Genomic DNA, 22,969 nt, shown 5'->3' with positions numbered 1-22,969 from the left:
TTACACATTAACAGGTACCATTCTGTTGCTGGCTACACGCTATTTACCAGTGCAAGCCTGGACCCAAAGACAGGAGCGGGTGGGACCCACAGCTGCACAGCAGGCACCTGGTCAAGAACTGTAACTCAGGTGCTGTGGGTGGGAAATGGGGTATTTCAGAGGGACCATCAGGGCAGCTGAAATAGTAATAATCAGCAGATCCCGCTGCCTTGTGTGAGCTAGCTGGGAATGCTAACCATGACTCTTGGCAGGCAGGTGCCACCATCTGACTTTGGATCCATACCCTAAAATACCTGCACCACCTCTTTTTTTCTTTTTTCTTTCTTTTTTTTTTTTAGGTATCCATGAACTCTGCTTCAAAGGAAGAAGCAGAACTCTCTTCTTTATAAAAATGAACATTATTGGGGTGGTAATAGAGTGGAAACCAGGAGGAGAAGACCTGGTCCAATTTCAAAGTCAAATGCAAAGATGCCTACACAAGTAAGCTGGCTTTAGATCCCAGTTCTTGTGAGGAAGTTTGTACACTCACTGCACATCTTTACGCTTTGGCTGGAAGCTGTGGCACGCGCCTGCTCCCCTGCAAGGGTTTCAGTTTGGCGTTAAGGGAAAACACCACAGCCCTCAGAAGCAGTAGTGCCACTTACAGATCTGTTCTCCTAACCTGCTCCTGACTGACCTTAGGTTGTGATATCTAAAAGGGTCTGAACACATAAGACCCCGAATTCAGGATCTCAATTAGAAAAGAGGTCCAAGGAGAACACTGCCAGCACCGAGCTGCTTACGCAGCGGTTGGAAAACTTTGGGCAAGACAGCAATGTTTACTCAGCCTCTAGCAAGCAGCTGAGGGAGCTGATGGCAGAAGGGATGTATCACTGGGAGAAGCAGTGGCTGCTTTGCCCTGGTAACTCACTGCGGGCATGAGGAACACAGCCCAGAAACACAGAATCACAGACTGGATTGGGTTGGAAGGGACCTCAAAGACCACCTCATTCCAACCCCCTGCCATGGGCAGGGCACCCTCCCCTAGGCCAGGCTGCCCAAAGCCCCATCCAACCTGGCCTGGAACACTGCCAGGGAGGAGGCAGCCACAGCTTCTCTGGGCAGCCTATGCCAGGGCCTCACCATCCTCACAGGGAACAATTCCTCCCTAATGTCTGATCTAAATCGCCCCTCTTTCATTTTGAAACTGTGCCCCTTGTCCTGTCACTATGGGCTTTGGTAAAAGTCCCTCCCCATGTTCCTGACAAGTCATCTTTATATACTTGAAAGCAGCAATAAGTTCTCCCCAGACCCTTCTCTTCTCCAGGCTGAACAAGCCTGACTCTCTCTGCCTGTCCTCACAGGTTCCAGCCCCCTGAGCATCTCTGTGGCCCTCCTCTGGACTTGCTCCAACAGCTCCATGTCTTTCCTGTACTGGGGACCCCAGAAGCATAAAAAGCAAGGAGAGAGCAAGGATGGCAGAAGTACCGTGAAACGACAGCAGGTACTGTAGAAAACCCTCAGAATTTCACTAAAAAAGAGGGTCCAACATGAAAAGTACCATATTTAACTTTAACTTCTCACTGGAATGGGAATGTGCTCACAAAAGGCAGTGAAACTTTTATACTCCAGCAACAGTGAAGAGATAACCTGGAACATTACCGGACTGGAAATTCAACCTCATGCTGGGAAATATTTAGACTGACCAGTAAAAGAGCTGGAGCAAACAGAAGTATTTGATGAGCCAACACAAATGTTTAAATGGCCACATTTCACTTGAGGAACTGCCAGCTGGATTGCCAGCTTGGACCATGGGATGTCTGGTCTGGTGTCCCTTCCACAGTAATAGTCTTTCTGAGAAAGACAAGACACTTTGTGCTTCCTAAGTTGCCTGCAACAGCGATGGGAGAAATACCAGTGCTCAAAACTCCACGAATAAGCAGCTAGAAACACCTGGGTCTTGGCTCCCCGGTGTCCTGTGCAACAGGGAACACAGGTTCCACCTTGCAAAATAGGAACCAGTTTTTTTTTAAGCCTGGAAGCGTCGCTGCAAGCAGGCAGCCCAACCTCACGCCTCCCTACCGCCTTTCAGAGCTACGTGGCACTCAGCCACAAGATCCTTCCTTGTCAGAAGAGCAGGGACGTACCACAGCCATTTCTGAACTGTTCTCACTTAACTCGTGGTCCTGGCCTTGCTCAAGGCAGCCCAGAGGACGTTAGTGGAGCAGATGAACAGCCCAGGCTGCATGTGGGCACAGAGAAGACCCCGACGCTCTGGCTGCTGAGTGCTCCTCTCTGCTTCACACTGTGGCAGGGCAGTGGTTGCATCCAGCCCACAGCGGGCTGTGGCAGAGAGGGCTGGATGCAGCCACTGCCCTGCACTGCAGAGACAGCTACTGCATGGCTCCTGGCACGGCACCAGGGGTAGGAACAGCCCTGCTGAGTTTCCCTGCAAGAGAACCAAAGCTTCCAGCACAACCCAGAAGGGAAATCCACCTGATTCTGCAGGCAGTTGGGCATTAAGACCTGATCCTGCTGTTGGGAGCTCACAGGTCTCCCAGGGACTAGAATAAAGGCCATGACTACCCTCTACACGCTCCCAGACATCTGCCAGCTGCTCCCTTTGGTACAGTTTGCTTGGGGGAATCATTTTTGCATCATTATTGAACTATAGCACAGGGTAGGAGAGTTGAGCTCTTGAAGGAAGGTCCTTGCTGTTTTTTCTTTAGTTGCATACTAAGAAATACTAAAACAGAAATGTCACTCGTTCTTAGGCTAGGGAGAGACCCAGAAAGATCAGTTCTTAGTAAAAACCAGCAAATTGTAGTTTTCAACATCCACCTAAAAACTGAACAAAACATCAATAGAAAATAGGACTTAAGAATCTCGTACATACTACATTTCACCTATAGCTGCCAGGATCTTCCCATCAATTCGGATACAGAATTAAATACTGAGGAGCACATCCATCAGGAATCACAGCATTTCTGAGCTTGAAACTCACACATCAATGAAAGCAGAACAATGCTGTGGAAAGCAAACAGTGGGGCATCTCAGTCCCTCCTGCCTGCCTGTTCCATACAGCAGCTGTGCCCGCTCACTCAAGTTACTCAGATCCACTTCAAGTTTTGGCAGCGAACTCCCAAAGGTTCCAAACCTCTTGTGGTTTGGTTATCAGGTTATCAGCTCAGAATGCAGCTTCAGGCCTGTCATTGGTGAAGGACCTGGCTACAAAAGCTTTTCAGGAAAAAAGCCAGTATCCCTACACGAGCAAGTCTGGCAATGAACCTGCCAGCAGTAAACTCTGGGCTTGGGATCTTCATCGACACTCTCTAAAGAAATACCAGAGCTTGAAACAGAAGTTTAATAACTTCAGCAATCATTAAAAGTCATCACTTAGCTTGCACATCTAATAAACATACTAATGTAATTCTAGGTGACCAGAGCCCAATTCCACTTGTTTGGTGAAAGATTATTAAAGTCCCAATTTAGCACTGGTAAAGGTGCCATCCTGGCTGGGTGGCTGGGCCCAAAGGGTGGTGGTGAATGGAACAAAATCCAGCTGTAGGCCGGTCACAAGTGGTGTCCCCTGCACATGGGATGCAACAACCTCACGCAGCGCTACAGGCTTGGGGAAGACTGGCTGGAGAGCTGTCAGGAAGAGAAGGACCTGGGGGTGTTGGTCGACTGCTGACTGAATATGAGCCAGCAGTGTGCCCAGGCAGCCAGGAAGGCCAATGGCATCCTGGCCTGTATCAAAAACAGTGTGGCCAGTAGGTCTAGGGAGGTGATTGTGCCCCTGTACTTGGCACTGGTGAGGCCACACCTTGAGTACTGTGTCCAGTTCTGGGCTCCTCACCGTAAGAAGGACATCAAGATCCCTGAGCGAGCGCAGAGAAGGGCAACCAGGCTGGTGAAGGGGCTGGAGGGCAAATCATGAGGGGCAGCTGAGACAGCTGAGGATTTTTAATCTTGAGGAGGCTGAGGGGAGACCTTATCACTGCCTACAACTACCTGAAGGGAGGTTGTAGAGAGGTGGGCGATGGTCTCTTCAGCCAGGTGACAGGAGATAGGACAAGGGGAAATGGCACAGAGCTGTGCCAGGGCAGGTTCAGATTGGATGTTAGGAAAGAGTTCTTCTCTGAAAGAGTTGTCGGGCCTGGAACAGGCTGCACAGGGAGGTGGTTGAGTCACCATCCCTGGATGTGTTTAAAAGACAGGTAGATGAGGTACTTAGGGATATGGTTTAGTTTAGGACAGGAACGGTTGGACTTGATGACCTTAAAGGCCTTTTCCAACCTTGTGATTCTATCATTCTGAACGTTGCAAGCCAAACGGCCACGTAAAGCGTGTTTCCAGCAAGAGTAATTCAAGTTACATCTACTTATATCTCTCACACATCTCTAGCTACCGAAGCAGCAGTCTTACCTTCTCCACGTCCTCTGGATGACTGTAGCAGCGTAGTTCTTCTTCCGAAACAGCTCCTTCCTTTTCCTTTCTTTCTCTATTATCTGCAGGCGGATCTCCACAGGGATTCGTTCAATATCTGTACTTGGCCAAGCGACAGCACACAACTGATCATCCGCGTTCCTGCATCCCATTACGCCGGGTTTCTCCAAGTTCAGACTGTCGCTGGAGGCAGAACACGCTGCTGGGTTTCTCAGCGCTTGTCCCACAGGTTCTGCTTCAGCAGGCAGCAAAGGGGAGGCCTTTGTTGCTGATTCGTTACCCCCCCCTTTGTCGGCCTGCTCTGCAGCGGGCACACCGCCGCTGCCGGTGTTCACGGACACGGCTCGGGCACTTCCCGGCCTACTGGAGCCAGCGGGTGAGCATCGCTCCGCATTGACCTCTCTGCTCCTGGCTTTCTGCTGATGCCTCTTGCCTTTGGAAGAAGCCTCACACCGCTGTGAGCCCCTCGCAGTTCCACCAGTGCAGCTGACGCTGCAGAAGAAGACAGCTGTCCCTCCACAGTGGTCTCTGCTGCCAGATGAAGACTGGCTTTGGCCTGTTCCTTTCTCCCCGGCGCCAGCAGTCCTACACGCGGCAGACGCACGCCCCCTGCTCCTCCGCGCGCGGGTACCCGTTGCCTCAGCAGTGTGCTCCTTGTGCTTTTCTCCGTCCAGTTCTGTAGCAGCTGCCTCCTGACCTCTCACTTCAGCTTTTGTTCCCTCCTTTGCCTTGCCACAATGGAAATGGACACAGCTTGACTTGTTTTTCAGGTGTTTCCTCCCTGAATCTTTAGACAGAGAAATGGAAACAAACATTCAGTGTCTCATCCAGTGAAACACAGTTTTTGTTTCTCATAGTTTTGCTCTGTTACCTTGGAGGCACACTAGGATTGACTGGAATGGGAAAAAAAAAGAGTATTAAGCAGGACACGGCTGCCTGGAATGGTACAGACCCAAGCTTCTCCATTTGCTTACTGTTCTACAAGTATTTCTCTTATACTACAGTTGGATTAGATGCCTCCTTTTCACAGGGAGAAACCAGTTCTTCACCTACCTGAACTTACTGGTCCTCTCCAAAGAAACAAGCACACCACCACGTGGCACAGAAATGCAACCTCATGAAGACACCTGCTCATTCCAGTGAAGACTCTGCAGCAGACCAACACTGTTTCATGCTTATTTGCTAAACTGCTGCTTGAGCCACCCTGTAGATGCTGGCACATGGTGACAGACAGAGTAACCCACTGACCCAGAATAAAAACAGAGCACTTGGCTTGTCAATATTTTCCTTGACAACCTAAGTGAAATTAGGAAGTCCTTCTCATTTCACCCTTGCTGCTGTATGGCACCTGCTTCCAAACACTCTTGTGAGGATGAGTCACAAGTCAGACTGGAGTGCAAAACTGAAAACCCCCCTTCTACCATCCACTATTCCATTTTGTTTGGAAACTAACGGGAGAATGAGAGAACAGACCAGACAGGATAGAATGTAATAAGCAGGACAGGGATGTTAAAGGGTAGGTAAGAGGGGTAAAAGAAAAGGAGGAGATCTTTGATATACTGGAATCACAGAAAATCTTCTGGATCATCTAAAACCTGGTGAAACCATGCTGCATTTATCCTCCCTGTAATGCCTGTACAGGATACTCTTTTGTCTGGATAACAGACCATGTGACGTTAAGAGATTATACAGAAGAAACTAATAATTATTGCCAATGATGTCTCCAACAGAGGAGATTTATCATGGTGTCAGGTCACCACGGGCTGAGAGGCTACGCTTACACATGACTCTCATACTGGTGGACAGCCCATATGTTCTGGGACAGGGGAAAAATACTCTCACTTTAATATACTGTTGATACAAAAAAAATTATGTCTTCTATATTGTGATCTATTATTTTAATCTCCCAGGATGGGGAAGGGAATTCCCTCTCTCTTGCACTGCACCAGGCCAGGGGAAGAGACTACTTTAAAACAGTTACAGTTTAAAAACTGCTCCTTCCAATGCCACAATTCCTACGGGCACTATCCTGATCCCAAGGAAGCCAAGGAAATCAGCACGTTGGGCTCTGGTCCTACACCACACAGAACGGATTTTTACTCCAATCAAAAGACACTTAAGTGGTGTTTGCAAAACCTTCCTAGTCTGAACAACTAGGTAACTGGACGGTTGCCAGCTAACTGGGTAACTACTGGATAATTATCTTACTTAAATAAAAAACACATTATTTCAGTATTCTAGCTCATCTTTTGAGGTTTAAATAAACTTTCTTGTATAGGAAGACAAAGTAATACCATGTACAGAGCACAAACAATAACTTAATTGTTTGTACAATAGTACAAGCAAATGAGACAACATATATAGGAGAGAGATTTCTCTGAAGAACAGGTCATAGAAGACCCACTAACTAAATCTTTTTCACAGCCCTTCAGGATCTAAATTTATATTTAATTCCAATAAATCATCCAATAAAATCCTTTAAAAGTTTTGGTCACAAAGAAGATTGATTAAGACAGCTAATGAGAACTGATTAAAGAGCTTCATGATTTGTTCCTTGTGGCATCAACTTTCCTGTCATCATTTCAATAGTGAAGAGAGAACACATGCCTAAAAATGGCAGAGCGTTTTATTTCAAACACAGGTGCACTGGGCAAGAAGGGGCTTTCTTTACCATCTCTGAAGGTAAACTGCCCACACTGGAGAAGATAGTCTACTGTTTGAAGTCAAATAAAAAAAGAAGACTACATATTTTCAGAAGAATCTTGAGCAGAGTTCTGTTCTCTTCAAGTTCAACACTCATGGTGAAGAAAGTTAATAATCAATGGCAAGAATTTCCTATTCAAAATTGAAATTCTATCTTTCGCAGAAGTTTCACTCTGCTTTCAAAGATAAACTGAAAAGCAAAAAACCTCCAGGCAATGGCCTACATCATTTCAAAATTTTACTTGTAGAACCATCAACATGGAAAGATTATTCTGGCATAGCTGGAAATCTCCAACTTGAGGGAAGCCTTTGGTCAAAAGTACGAGCTACATGCTCCTGGCATTTGCTGCTGGTTCGAATTACTTAGGTTACTGGGAAGGGTAGAACAGACAACTGAAGATAAATGTGTTTTTCCAACTATAAGTATGACTATTAAAATCCTCTGCAGAACATTTGGCAAATTCACTCCTGATCTCATTAGCTATCTTTACTTTCCAGCCCATGTGTCCCACGGGCAACCTACTTCCTTAGGTCATTCTCTCAGTGCAAGACCATTATATTTGTTCCACGAAACAGTGGGAGTCTCACGGCTGCAATGCAGTCTTTACATCTGAGAGGGAGCTCTTGCAACCTATCTTAAAAAAACTACTTATCCCATTGTTGCTTCTAATGATAACAGAGGTGGTTTAAAATGACCAGTTTTGAAAGATCATCAGAAATTTCATCCTAAAACTGGATGAAGTGAGGACTGACTGAAATGTTGTTAAAATGGAAGTCTTGCAAAAACTAATGTATGAGTGCTCAAGAAAGGATGACAAACCCATGATCCATTTACAGATAGAATAAAGGAGTGGAACAGGGCAAGAAAAGTAACATGAGGAGCTTTGCCACACTCTTTCATGGTACATTTTCTAAAAATAGTCTCACTTATCAAAAAATATCCCAAAGGATTTCAAAGACAAATCACAGGAGAAGCCTGCCAAGGAGAATGAAGCTGCCTGAACATCTCCCTCTGTATGCTAGAGAGAATTTTACCCTCATTTTAACCTCGTTTAAAAACATTATCATTCTTCAAGAACCCCACAGATATGTTAGATATCTTTAATCTCATTTTCTCCAAGCAGTGTAACAACTCCCAACAACCTGTTCTCACGTATTTTAGGCAGTTTTATAGACACTGGAAATAATGGTGTTCTAGACTACTTAAGTTGACAGAACACACATGGTCTGCCCTGTATGAATTGCTTAAATACCAAAAAGAACAAGAAATGAAAGAACAAATAAAACAAGTCCTATGAATAAAGCACCCCCAGACATGGACAAAAAGGATACTCAGGACAATCACAAAAGATTACAAACCTCTCCTGATTTTATGATCTTCACTCTGAGGCTCTGCTGACAGGCAACTCTCCTTCGGTGTCCCTTTGTTGTGACAAGCTTTAGGTGAACTTCTGCTGTTTCTCCCTGGCTGAATCTGCGAAGCGCTGAGGGACAGAGGGCTCTTGCTCTGTACATCTGACGGTTTATTAGGCAGCTGCGAGACGCTGGCTGCCTTCTCTCGGTTTGCAGGATTCTGTGGTGCTCGAAACCTGTTTTGTTCCACACTCAGCACCCCCTTCTGCAGCTTGGCTTCTTTTCTCTTACTTTCCTCTTCACGTTTCCTGTAGTAATTGTCAATACCGTAAGAATAAGAATTCTAAAGACAGGATCTTGGGAGCACGTACCTAACTTGATCACGTGCCTCTCTAGAAACCAGACACTGCCACAATAACATCTTGACACCTTTTATTTATTTTTTTTTTGGTGAGAAAGGGACACCTATTGCACTGAAGTGTCTTAGCTTGATCCCAAATAGCAGCTGGCTTGCAGCTATAGGCTTGCGAAGGGTAAGACCTTATAAGCCAGCTGCCTGCTTAGTTTGTGGTGGTTTGGACTAATTTTAAAACACTCTCTTATTTAAAACAACAAAACTTAGGGGTTTTATAAACATAGAAAAATGAAAAGTGGGATTTGAAAGGCTGTCAGAAGACCAGAAGCATGATGGTAACTATGCTTTGAATCTATAATGAACAATGCTTTAGTATCAGTAGTAATGCATAGTAATGCATAGTAATGCACAGTAATGCACTACACGGTACTTGAAACCCAGAAAGCTTTAATAGAAGGTGTCATCTGTGTGAAAATTATTTCTCCTTCTTACCTGTGTCATACCCTTCATACAGACAATTGCCAACAAACTTCCAACGAGCCACTGATCCTACCCTGCTGCTATATACTGAGCATCAGTAGGCAGTGGAAGAGCTGTTTTTACACAAACAGGTTACTTGCTGTACAACGATAGAGGCTGGAAGCGTGAGATGTGAATGAGGCGCGCGCGCACACGGTGCGCCACTGGCACCCCTGCGTCTGGCGAGTGAAGATGGGGGACGTCAGGCACGCCTGCAACAGCACAGGCATAAACCAGAATGTTGGACAAGGTGAGGGAAGGCACAGCTGTTGAATAAAGGCCTGCAGCCTGTTTTGAAACGGAGCGGGGACGCCACCGCTTGAAACTCTTCTTTCCTACAAAGCAGAAGCAGCCCGACAGCCGGCAGCAAGCACTGCACAGCTCCCTACCACCCAAGCTCTGCCTGTAAAGGCAGCACCGGTGGTAAGATGAAGTGACACTTTCCCTGTTGCAGCGGACAGGTGGTAAATGTCGCCTCATGTAGCTGCCTGGTATTTTAACTTGCTTCCAATGCTGCAGCACAGTTTGCAGACTGTTGACACATTAGCTTACAGCACAGCACATGACAGGTTAGTTATGCAGCATGCCATCCTCGGCTCCTGCGAGTCGTATCAATGCCAGTATGTGTCATTTCAGCACCAGCTGCCAGGGAGAAGCCTTAACTTTATCTGTCAGGACTATCTTATCAAGTAGGCTCTGCAGAAGCGGCTGATTGAACTTTGTACCTGAAAAGCTGCTAATTGATCTAAAAAAATACACTCCTGGCAGCCCCGAGGTTCAGTATTCCCTCTGGCACAGAAAAAAAAGTGGCTAGTTTCAAATAATATTGGCATTCTACAGACTGTGCAGGGGTGTCTGTCTCGTGTACAGTATGGATCTCACTGCCATTGCTCTGCCCTGTGAGCTGATAAATCAGGTGTTACTATTCACAGAAGAGTAATTTTCTTTTCTTCACAACAATCAAGCAGTCTGTTACCAGCATCCTCCATTCAAGGGGCGTAGAAAAGACAGTGTGGGAGAGGCTGTGTGGCTGTGTGGTACACACTCAAACCCGAGCATCCTGCACTCTCTGGGTGAAGCAGATGAACTCAAAACATTAACTTCACCCATATCCTGGTTGTAAAGTTATGCAAGTGACACCGGGCTGGAAGTTGAGAAGTAGTAAAAAGAGGCATTTTTTTAAAAAAGGTCTCATTTGTGTGCTAAAGCTGATGAAATAATAAACAGAAGGGATTTAAAAGCTCCCTTTTCATAGATCATCATGCTAATTGTCACAGCAGAGCTTAATTGATTAGCAGAGTCCTGACGAATACTTATGAACCTCCCTGTGTGGATTGCTCGTTCAGTTAGAAATGGAGCTTGCTTTACAATGAAGGGTATCTTCAAAATTAAAAGGTCCAAGTTTCACTGCTGTCTAAGTTGAAAGACTAGTTTTCATAAACAAGTACAGCAAGCAGACATGTTCCCAGCTGAAGGGCTCTAATTCGCTCTCACAAGGTTCTGGCAACTCAGGAGGATTAAAATATTGGCTCTGAATTTAGAAAACTACCCTGTGACAACAGAGCTGACACGCCAGAATCTTCCACTTTAATTGCAGCAGAATTTTGTCCTGGATGGTCATAAATTTGTATTTCATTACAAAAGTGAGAAAATGGAAACTGAGCTTTTAGATGATGGAAAGGAACGGTTTCAACCTCAAACATTTGTGAAGACACAGAGATGCTTTGAATTTTTGATCCTGCTAAAATGAAACCAACCTTTTCTGTTAAGAACACTTTGCCTTTTGTATCTACACTGTGGAGGACACTTCAAATTTAGAATCATCATGGAATGGTTTAGGGTTGGAAGGGACCTTAAAGAAGATCGAGTTCCAACCCCCCTGCCATGGGCAAGGACAGCTCTCACTAGACCAGGCTGCTCAAGGCACCATCCAACCTGGCCTTGAACATCTCTAGGGAGGGGGCAGCCACAGCTTCCCTGGGCAACCTGTGCTGGTGCCTCACCTCCTTCATAGTGAAGAATTTTTTCCTAATATCTAAATCTAACCCCTTCCAATGTAAAACCATTCTCCCTTGTCCTATCACTACACACCCTTGTAGTCCATGTCCATGTCCAGTGTCCAGTTCTGGGCTGCCTGGTATAAAAAAGACAGGGACCTCCTTGAGAAAGTCCAGAGAAGGGATACGAAGACGATTAAGGGCCTGGAGCATCTCCCCTATGAGGAAAGGCTGAGTGAGCTGGGACTGTTCAGTCTAGAGAAGACTAAGAGGGGACCTAATTAATGTTTATAAATATCTTAAGTATGGGACACAGGGGGAATTGGCCAGCCCCTTTTCAGTGGTCTGTGGAGACAGGACAAGGGGCAATGGCTGCAAGTTGGAGCACAGGAAGTTCCGCACCAACATGCGGAAGAACTTTTTCCCAGTGAGGGCGACAGAGCCCTGGCACAGGCTGCCCAGGGGGGTTGTGGAGTCTCCTTCTCTGGAGATATTGAAGACTCATCCGGACGCCTCCCTGTGCAACATGAGCTAGGGAGCTGCTTTGGCAGGGGGGTTGGACCGGGTGATCTCTGGAGGTCCCTTCCAACCCCTAAGATTCTGTGATTCTGTGATTCTAAAAAGTCCCTAGAACATGTCCACATTTAGAACATGTCCATGTGCCTGGAGGGAATTTTTATAGTTATCCTTGCAAACAAACATTACTTTAAAAATCATAACTGAAAGGAGACCTCAGGTTGTGATCCTACTGCTGCTGAAGCTTTATCTGGACCAAGAGGAGCTAACATTGTGTGTGTTCTATAAATAGCCTCCTCCTGCTAGACAATCTAGAATGATATTTGGTTTTGAAAGCAGGATACTGTTGAATCACATGTTCAGCCTATGATCTACTACAACCTTTTAACAGATACTTTTTAACAAGAAAACACTAAAAAGACAGTTAATTTCCACTCCTATGTTGATAGGTCTTGTCAAATGCATAGAGCTATCCATTTGCCCTTACATACCTATTTTTTTTCCTCAACCATTTCTCACATGTCAAACACCAGCCTGATTTCTTCTTTAGTCCTCAATGTGCTTACAAGCCTCATGCACCTCGGTGCCATTCTGAAATTGCACATTTTACTTCTTAAATGAAAATACTGCGAAGTATTGGATTCAGGATGGGTTTATGCAGAATTTCCATCAATATACATGTCCAGTTTAAAGCTGAACCACTAAGAAGTGCTCTTTGCATTGTTCTTCCATGCAGTTTTCACCCAAAGAGTAGCAGTTTAGTTCAAGCTACATTGCCTTGCTTTGCTAATGAGAAAGGGACATGAGCAAGTATGAAAATTTCCAGCAAGTCTGAACAACTGCTACTGTTTCTCCACAGCCACAAAACTTGTTATTCTGCCACAAAAGAAAATTGAGTTGGTGTGATAGAATTTGTTCTTAGCAAAGGCAGACCAGCCATTACTTCTTACTTTGGTATGTTCCAGATACACAAAAGTTTGATCACTCATTCCAGGATAAAAATGGCATGGAGTTACTGTTACAAGTCCAGTGAAAGGCCATGGAGAAGCTTGAGGGGTTGGAGTATCTTTCATATGAGAAGAGGATGAGAGAGATGGGATTGTTCAGCCTAAGCAAGAGAAGGCTCAAGAGGGTGGGGGAGGAAAGCACAGACTAATCAAAAACATGCAGGCTTAGCGATGATTTATATTAGTGAGAACCTCTAAAATAACATTACAAAGCAAGTTTTAAATACATACAGTGGAATAGTTGGGGGACTGTGTTTCAGTCCAGGAGTTCACCATCATTCTGGATTCCCACATGTCTACTTTTATCTGGAGAGCAGGTTTTTAAACGTGAGTGGGGATATTAGGGGTTTTTTGCATGTAGCAGCACCTTGGCCAATTGGGGCTGCGGAATGCACAGATGGGTGTGCAGAATGATGACAACATAATGTCCCCTCCAGTTTATTACAGATCATAAAATGGCAATTAAATAAAATTTGCTACGTGACAACTTGATTGGCTTGTACACTCCAGTTGTATTTTAATTCTGGTTTAATGGTGTTTGGTTCCCAGACTTTGTTCCTGTTGTTTTCAGGCAAACCAACAGCTGCTTAGTAAGTTTCAGAAAGTCCATCAGAACCTCACAAAGGCAAACAACTATAAAATCCTTTTTAATCATAACACAGAATATCAGGTAAGGATTCACAGATGCTAACATGCTAGTTTCTCAGCTTTTGGTATTTTGTATATTATATAAAGCTTGGTTTTTAGTTTGGGATTACCTGGGAAATAATTTCCATCTGTGGATGCATGGCAAATAATCCTACAGTTTCCTGAATTTTACTAAGAGGAACAATAAATTATGATGAATAACAGATAAAACCTCACACTGATAAATACAAACTTAGGACAAATATCTATTTGCTGGAGTAGATTTCAAGTCTCAGACTTACTTGGCAGCAGCATCTTTTCTCAGCTGTTCATGTTTCATTAAAAGATTTTTCCTCTCTTGAAAAGCCTTTCTAACTTTGTACCCTTTGTAGACAGCCTGAATTTTGAAAGCAGCGATGTCCTGTATGGCAGCTATAGATAGTGCCCCACGTTCTAACATGAACTGAATCACTTCATGGTGTTCACCAAGCAAGGCATAATCAAGTGGAGTGTACCTGAAAAAATAACCAAAACAAACACACAGTTATCATTTAACTAGAATTCTAAAAATAATCTGCATTTACTTCATCCTCATTTCATAATAAGGCAACTTCCAAGTATGAAGACAGATGAAACACTCTTTTCCATAGGCTGTTTTACTAATTCTTTAGTATTCCTTTCCCATGTTACTCATTCTACACACCACAATGACATTTAAGGCTTATTTCGGTCTCCTACTATAAGGGAAGAGGCAGTCTATATGAAGCCTCCAAAGCCCTATCCATAGAATTAACTGGTTCAGGCAAGCAAAAGGTGTTACTGAAGGTCTCATATGGAAATATAATCTAAACAAAAAGCAAGTTAAAACAATTTTGTGCTATTTCCGTATGAATTTAAGCTCTAGAGATTCACTTTCAAATCTGGCTTTGCTTTTATAACAATGACTGAGGACGGTATGACCGACCAAGGAGCAGAATTACACCTGCATTGAGGGATAATATTCTTTCAAAGGATCTGGGGAGACTTAAGTCTGTTTTCATATGGGCATGGGCACTTAAAAGTATTAAACGCTGTTACTTTTTAATGCTGCCAAAGATGCCTGAGCCCTTTTAAAAATTATTCTCAAGTTTCCAATGTCAACACAGGAGCAAAATTTATGTACCTCCCTTACCAACACTGAAACATTAGACAAAGACCTTTGGTGACTGAAAATTATCAGTCACAAACCATAATCAAGGCCATACAGCCCAAGACTATCAAATAGCAAGTGTCAATGCACGCGATGGTGAAAATTAGGGCTCTTCTTGATAGTAACTTGCTCGGACGCAATGCTGGTAAGCAAAGAAAGACAGACAGAAAGCACAATTGGACTTGCCACACAGCAAGGATTTGATGGAAGGATTAACAGTGTCTGAACTGAAGTGTCTGCAGGAATAAAGACAATGACATAACATGAAAATCTGTATGTCAAGGTGTGCTGCTGATGGCATTTAAAGAGATACAGATTTTTGATAATGCAAGAATGGGAACTGGAGAGGGGACCTCATTTAAGAAAAACACATTGTTAAAGTATAGTTAGTTTGGAGTACTTTTAGTGGGTACAAAAGATACTACAGTAAACTTTATACTACCAGCATGTATGTACCAAGGCAACGCATTATACTATGAGATCCCAGTCATGAAGATCCATATTTTTAAATGTGAACTCTCTAATTCCATTAGAGCTACCTTTGAAAGTAAAAAAAATAATTCAAATAAAATCTGAACAGGGATTTGTATGACTGTACCCATTCAAGTCTGCTCATATACCCTCATGATAACCAGCCATTGCTCTGCTGTGTCAGTTCAAAGCCTGTTATACATTCACTGGTTATCTCTAAAGCAGAGAGCTTTAAAGTCAAGCTGGCTTCACAGGAAAACATGCAAAGACATCAGCTATCAGTGGCTGTGTGTACTTAGCATGAAGTTGGTCAGACACCAGCTAGCCTGGCATCACGTTGGATTATCATGTACTCAGGACATCAAGTTGGATTAGGAAATAGATTTGCAAAGAACAAACCTACCACCCTCCAGACCAGCACTTCATCACACATCTGCAAGCAACCAGCAGCTTAAAATCCCAGATGTGATCTCAGCTCCATCTTTCACAAACCCAGCTATGAGTTTTGAACTGGGATCTCATACTGCACTCTAATAAAGGGAAGAGGGAAGCTTCTTTCTCTAGGTATATTGGGGGAAAAACAATACTATTTAGTGAATTTGTTACTGGTTAAAAAACTATTTCATCTAATTATGGATGAACCGCATCCATGAGGTTATTTTTACACTCAACTTGATTTTTAGTTTCCAAACTTCTGGTCTCTTAACAATAAAATAAGGTTTTGTAGATGTTTATCAAGAGGCAACTGTTCAATTTTTATATGCAAGACCTATTTTTTGAGAATTATATTTAGAGACTGGTTCATCTAGAAATATTTGGGATCTGTTTTGTTCTGCACATGGACTAGTGCTTAAGGGCTGACATTTGGAATACTCTAAGTTATACTTTGAATAATCTAGGTTTATACATAATAACATATACTAATGCCAAAAGGGAAACTAAAATAGATATACAAATGGCTAGAGCAAAACCACAGCTAAGGTCTTTTCCTGACATTTGAGCAGCACTACTACATTTCTACAAGGTAAGGAAAATAGCTGCCTCCTTTCTGGCAAAATAGTGGCTTTTAATCTTACTTATTAAGAGTAATTTAATTACAACTGTTTATTTAATTTTCTATCAAAAATTACTAGAGAGCATTGGCAGTACTTAATTAGGAACTGCTTATACTTTCATTTGTGTTTCTCAATAAAAAATAAGAAAAGAAAAGGAGTGGTTTAGAGCAGAGAACCAAAGAGAAACGATGGGGAAACAAGCAATAAAAACTGGGACAGTATGGAAGTCTCAAATTTAGCACTAAAATACGGGGTTTCAAAGTCTTTAAGTTATTTAAAATGTTGAAATATTCAAATTCATATGGCATGCTGATCATAATTTTATTTATAATTACCAGGAGGTCACCTAGTCTAAAAAAAGGCATTATAACTTTCTGCTAATGGTAATTATCTTCACAGTCAGGTGATTAATTCAAACCCCACAACCCAAATCACTTGTAAAATACCATTATTTATATGTCAATAAAAGACAAAGAAGAGAGATGCAAATGTACTGTCTCTTTATGATTATAGGATGTTTTTTTTTTTTTAACTAGGCCTTTAGAATACAGTTAACCACCAGGTAATTTGCAACACTATTTTAAAACATAACATTACATTTCTCCCCTTTTCCTTCTTCTCACTGTATTCCTACCAAATCGAAGAGGAAAATCCCAGTCTACTCCAATGGCAGCAGAAATGCCTTTTTATCCTCTGTCCATATCTACTGTCAAGTTCAGGTAAATGAAAAAGATCTTCAGCATTTCAAACACAATTAGAAGGAGTAAACTGCTGTCATCTCTGGAAGTTCATGGTTCAGAAGTATAAACTGTTGCAAGTTGCAACACCTTACTTAAAGAAGAGGTTTTTCACATTAGGAAAGCTGCTTACACTGAAGGCCAAGATTACAGCACTCCTTTTAGATACCAGACCATGATTCCCTGGCAATATCCAAACACAACATTTAGAGCAGTAGGTAGCAGTTCTGCTGAAGTACAAAACAATGTGGCAATACCTCTCCTCACTGTTCTCCATATGATTTGGGAAAGCATCAAACCCAAGCAGCAACTTTATAGCATCAAGGTAGCCGTTGTTACAGAGCCAGTGCAAAGCTGTTCTTCCCTGTGAACAATAGAACACAACCAAAACAAACATTATCCCCAAACTCTATCATGCAACCAAAAAAGTTGTCACTCATACTATAACACAATGCTTTTTCTGGACATGAAGGACAAACTAGTTCTTCTAAATAAGCTTCCTTGTTAAAAAGAAAGAATACTGCACTCAAAAATGAAATAGCTCTTTCTAAAAAAAAAAAAAAATTAAACAAGATTACAACAGAAATGCTTTTTCACATAAAGCAGCTGAAAACTGCATTAGAAGGCTGGCACTAGACTTGCTTTCTTTGCAGTTATGCCACCCAGGACTGAGTCAGCTCTCATAAACCTTTGCAGTTCAGACTGTTTTCTAGGTTGCTCCAGAACACTGTGACAAGAATGTGAAAGAATTACTACAGAATTCAGCATCAGAAGAAGTCTGAGGCAAGCTTATCAGCCCAGGCAAAGAAAGACAGACTCCAGCTGTGCTTTCAAACCAAGGTTGATTTTGGAAGTCTAGTTTTTCTCACATGCATCTGAAGTCCAACTCTCAAGCTGCACTCCATACAACCAGCTCATACATGACCACTCTTGGGACTGGGATCACAGAACCACAATACAAATACCTCAGGCTCTGTTAATATCAACAAATCATAGATATTTCCCTTAATTTCCAGGCTGTGCCTCCTGTTTGTGTCTTGCTTTTCTGAACTCCAAATGTAGGGAATAGCTAGAAGGCTGAGTGCCACATAGAAACCTGAAGATACTCTGTGTTCAGTGCTAGCAAGCCATCCCCTGAATCCCAAGAGCTGAGGAGCGTTCTGCAGAGTCTCAGTGTGAAATAGATGGAGCTGATGTGTTCAGCTGTACTCAAGCTGATGCCATACAGAGCTGGTACCAGGCTGGAAGATCTCCCCAGCACACTCTGCAGAACTCATAATAAAAAACACTTTTCCATTACCTGGAATTATCCATGACCTGCAATGCACAGCTACAGAAAGGTTTAGGAAATGGGGTAAAATCCTTTTGATTGATGAAGTTCTGCTGAATTCTGAGAAATTATGTCATATAACAAAGAAATCTGTTCTATGTTGTGCAATTTTCTGGCTCCTAATTTCTCTTGCACTTTAAATAATGGCATAAATACCCATAAACTGACCAGTGGGTCTTTTTTTACCTAGAGTGATATATATGTGGATACTTAGGTGGATTAGTAACTGAAGCAGTTCTTGTGCAATCTCACTTGCAGTATCTTACTTGGGGTCTCTCTGTGCTGAAGAAACACATTACAGACTACAAAATCACATTCCCCTGTCAGCTGTTAATAAGGAACAATGGAGAAATCAGATGATTAATGGAGAAGATTGGAGAGGTACTCTTTATCAGGGAGTGTAGTGAAAGGACAAGGGGCAATGGCCTTAAACTACAGGAAGGGACATTTATATTAGGTATGAGGAAGAAATTCTTCCCTGTGAGGGTCATGAGGCCCTGGCACAGGTTGCCCAGAGAAGCTGTGGCTGCCCCCTCCCTGGCAGTGTTCAAGGCCAGGTTGGATGGGGCTTTGGGCAACCTGGTCTAGGGGAGGGCGTCCCTGCCCATGGCAGAGGGTTGGAACTAGACGGTCTCTGAGGTTCCTTCCAGCCCAATCCAGTCTGTGGTTTTGTGAGTAAACACTTCAGAAGTGAAACCATAGGGAAAACTATGTCAGGATTCCTTTCCTTTTGTGATAAACAGCAGCAAAGATGCTTTTATGTGCTAGAAAAGAGAAGGACCTTAAAGAAAAGGAAAAGGTTTTGATATATGGCTATTGTGAAGTTAATGGAACAGCCCAGTGAAGAACAACGTACCTCTTTATCCTGGATATTTGGATCTGCATTGTTTTCCAGTAGGACTACCATGCAGTTAATGTAGCCTCCATAAGCAGCACACTGCAGAGGTGTTCTACCTGCATAATCCTGCACATTGGGGTTGATTTTATTTTCTATCAAGATTTGGCACACATCAGCATTTCCTCCCAGGGCTGCCCAGTGAAGAGGTGAATGGCCATCTTGGTCAACCAAATCTACTCTTGCTCCTCCTGTAACACGGAATACATTTTTGAACATAAAAAGAAAATACTTCTGAATGTAAAGGAGAGAAAAGAATATGTTTATGTTCAACTAGAATTTATTTGGCAAACTGACAATTCAGAGAAATATATCTGAAAGCAACTTTGTTACTCAAATCCTAAAACCTAAAGCAAAATTAATTGGGAATTGAAGAGTTTCAGTGAGGGTCAGGCATGTAACTTTTTTACAAGCTTCTGAGTATCTTCTCAGATGCTTTAGAATCTCCAGATTTGTCAAATGCTCTTAAAAACCTAGCCTATACTTGTTACAGGCCTATTAATTTTCACTGAAAATTTTATATCTTAACAACACAATCAGTTTTGAAAATTAGACTTCAGATGAAATTGCTTGTTAAATCTCTAAAGCAGAGAAGATAAGGTATTCACAGAGCAAGAATGACTTTTGGAAAAAAAGCTTGATTTTTTTTTTTTAATTCAAGCACACAAAGACTCTTTTATGTAGATAATTCATTCCTCTGTGTTCTTTTAAGACATAAAAACTCTGCACAAAATAAAACTCCACAAATACAAAAACTTGAACCAACCAGCAACGACTGTCTGTACCATAAAATATTTAATTAAACATAGCTCAGGTTCTGATAACTGAGTTTCTTGCATCTACAAAGGCTAAATGCCACAGGGGGAGGGAGGAAGAGCTTAACAGGAGGTTAACATGCACCAAGCAGATCACAGAAAGTTTGGCTGACAGAACACTTTCAACTTGTGGATATGCAGGACAGCCTGGATACTGCCTCTGTCCATAAACGGGATACTTCCAGCTACTCGGAATGTTTCTGTGAGGCTAAAATGACAGATTTTTGCATCTAAAATACCACTGCTCCTTCAACAGAGTTTTTACAATTACCTGAAACCATGTACATTGTTAAAACTTATGTCTACAAATATAATACTGCTTATAAAAATCAGAGGAAAATATTAGTGATTTAGTAGGTTCCTTCATTTAAAAAAATAAAGATTCATTTAAATAGTCAAAAAGTCTTCAAAGAAACCTAAAATGCTTTCTGACAAAAGAGAAGAAAGCTTTGTTTGATCTTATTTACTGGAGGGGAAAAAAACCCAAAACCTAAGGAAAAAAGCAACAGTGACTTGCTGGGGGGAGAGGTTGTTTGGCAGATTAGAATGTACTTGAACAGGCTTGAGCAGAAAAGACCTGTGAAAAGAGCTACCTTAATTTTGAAAGTTTTACATGTAACTCTTCCAGGCACTCTGCACACCCCTCTGACAACCTTTGACATTGACCAGCACTGTGCCACAAAAGGTTCTTCCAGACAGAACCTGCTTTAGGGAAGGCATTTTCTACGCCGTGCCTTGCTCAGCTGTGCTGTTTATTTCCTAACCCCACAGAAAGCAGCACCAAAACTCCAAACAGGTTTGTAAATTGATAACAGCTGACCTTTAATGAGTGTTTGTATCACTTCTTTGTGTCCCATCTCACAGGCTCGGAAAAGCGGGGTGTGTTTCATGACATCCAAAGCATCTACCTGCGCCTTGTGCTCCAACAGCAGTTTCACTGTGCTGACGTGGCCAGAAAGAGCAGCAGCATGTAATGCTGAAAGGAAAAAGCATCAGGAAAAAGAAATCAAAATACCATGAGCTTTGGAGGTTCACAGAACAGTCAAAACAAAAACTAATTTCAACGTTTTTGGTGGAAAAGGTGCTTTTGAACTACAAGAAACTGAAGAATCCTAACAAGTGATAGCTAACTGCATTTGGTTGCCATACATGCAATTAGGCAGTAAAACTGTTTGCCCTGAAACATGTTTCTGACTTGTAAAAATAGGAATTTTAATCATAACATTACCAAGACTGTCTTATACTTAAGATCCATGGATCATCTTCTGATTAAGAGAACAGAACGTGATCTACTGCTGCCTCTGTTTTGTAGCATTTCTTACATCACTCCAATGGAGATGAAAGTGCCCTTTGCCAGTGAAAGGAAGCTTACATTGCTTCTTCAACATTCTTCTGAAAATACCTTTTTTTTCTTTCAAATACACAAAGCTGTCTCAATTAAAACTAACTCCAGATAACCACTCAGCTGGTTTCTTTTTCAGAATTATTTGGAGAAGATTTTACACAAAAGTATGTAGCAAGGCCATCACCTCTCACACCTGTTACCTGCAGCTCCCTGTTTTCTTCAGAAAAGAGGAAAAACAGGACAGACAGAGCAGGCACTGCATTTTGTCTCATCCCTACAATTTATGAAGCTCAGTTGCATAAAGACTATGCAAAGTTGATTCTCCAGGCTCCTATTCTTCAGTAACTTTCTTTGCCTTCTGATCTTTGAATGTATGCAGATTTGGCTGAGTCCAAACCAACGAATAGTAGAGGTGAAGATGTTGCTATGGGCTCACCCAGCATCCTGCAGACTCTTTCACTGAAATGTCAGTCCAACCAGTTCAGTGGTTTTTTTGAAGGAAAGGCAAACTACACACAGCAATGAGATTTCAAACCAACAGAGGACGTATATATGGGAAATTTCACTTATTATTTCCTATCATCAGCTATCAAATCAGATAATCTACATTCTCGGAGGCATATCGCCTCACATCTGAACTCTTTCACAATATCCTAATAATTTAGAAGGAAAATACAAAACAGTGCAATTCATACCCTGTTGGAGCAGGTCCAGAGAAGGGCCAAAAAATTATCAAAGGGCTGGAGCACCTCTCATGTGAAGATAGGCTGAAAGAGTTGCACTTGTTCAGCCTGGAGAAGAGAAGGCTCTGAGGGACCTTATAGTGGCCTTCGAGTACCTGAAAAGTGCCTATAGGAAAGCTGGGGAAGAACTGTTCATGAGGGCATGCAGCAATAGGACGAGGGGTAATGGGTTTAAACCAGAAAAGGGGAGATTTAGGTTGGATATTAGGAAAAAATTCTTCAATATGAGGGTAGTAGATGACTGGAACAGGTTGCCCAGAGTGGCAGGTAGAGGTTACCTCCCTGAAGGTATTCAAGATGTCTCTGCTTACTGCAGGGGGGTTGGACTAGATGTCCTCTAAAGGTCCCTTCCAACCTTACACAGCCTATGATTCTATGATTATATAAATGCACAGTTCGTACAGTGAATTCATATTTCCCTGTGAAATTTTAAAAAATATTTATCCTTGGATAAATAGGTAAGGATTCAATCTGCTCAAACAAGCAAAACGTGAGGCTGTACACAGTACGTACATGTCTCTACTTGTTTAATGCTAAAACTGGCAGGGTCAGGATCCAGCAGAGGCATTATACAGAAAAGCACACCACGAAGGCCAGCATTAGGAGGAATTGTGTCTTGAACTACAGCCAGCATAATGAAACAGCCAGGCTTTTTCTACCTGCCTGCTACTGATTGCCACTGGTACTAGCTTCCACAGCTCCTGAAACAGTCACCCAGCACAACCTGTTGCACAGGTACTACTGAAACACACAGGTCATTCCTACCCTCCATGAATCAAATCCAGCTGAAGTGAGTCGCCTTCACACAGAGTCTTAAAATTAGTGATGGTAACTGGAGCTGTGATACAGACAAATGAGGCACTTCCTACAAGAACTGGGGTCAC

The 22,969-nt window shown here is 42.6% G+C and overlaps 1 protein-coding gene across 1 annotated transcript in view; it reads right to left on the bottom strand.

The window, feature by feature from the left end:
• Positions 1-22,969, bottom strand: part of INVS (inversin) — an 87,432-nt gene that overhangs the window by 6,897 nt on the left and 57,566 nt on the right. The window contains exons 8-13 of the mRNA XM_084260061.1: positions 20,818-20,973; positions 19,144-19,373; positions 17,215-17,321; positions 13,808-14,020; positions 8,491-8,792; positions 4,408-5,215 (exon numbers count right to left, since the gene is read on the bottom strand). Coding sequence (XP_084116187.1) covers positions 4,408-5,215; positions 8,491-8,792; positions 13,808-14,020; positions 17,215-17,321; positions 19,144-19,373; positions 20,818-20,973 — 1,816 coding nt within the window. The remainder of the gene's footprint in view (positions 1-4,407; positions 5,216-8,490; positions 8,793-13,807; positions 14,021-17,214; positions 17,322-19,143; positions 19,374-20,817; positions 20,974-22,969) is intronic.

This window comes from Gallinula chloropus (genome assembly GCF_964237585.1).
Source record: "Gallinula chloropus genome assembly, chromosome: 2".
Classification (NCBI taxonomy): domain Eukaryota; kingdom Metazoa; phylum Chordata; class Aves; order Gruiformes; family Rallidae; genus Gallinula; species Gallinula chloropus.
The sequence above is the reverse complement of the archived record's forward strand: the minus strand, read 5'-3'. Positions and strand labels throughout refer to the sequence as shown.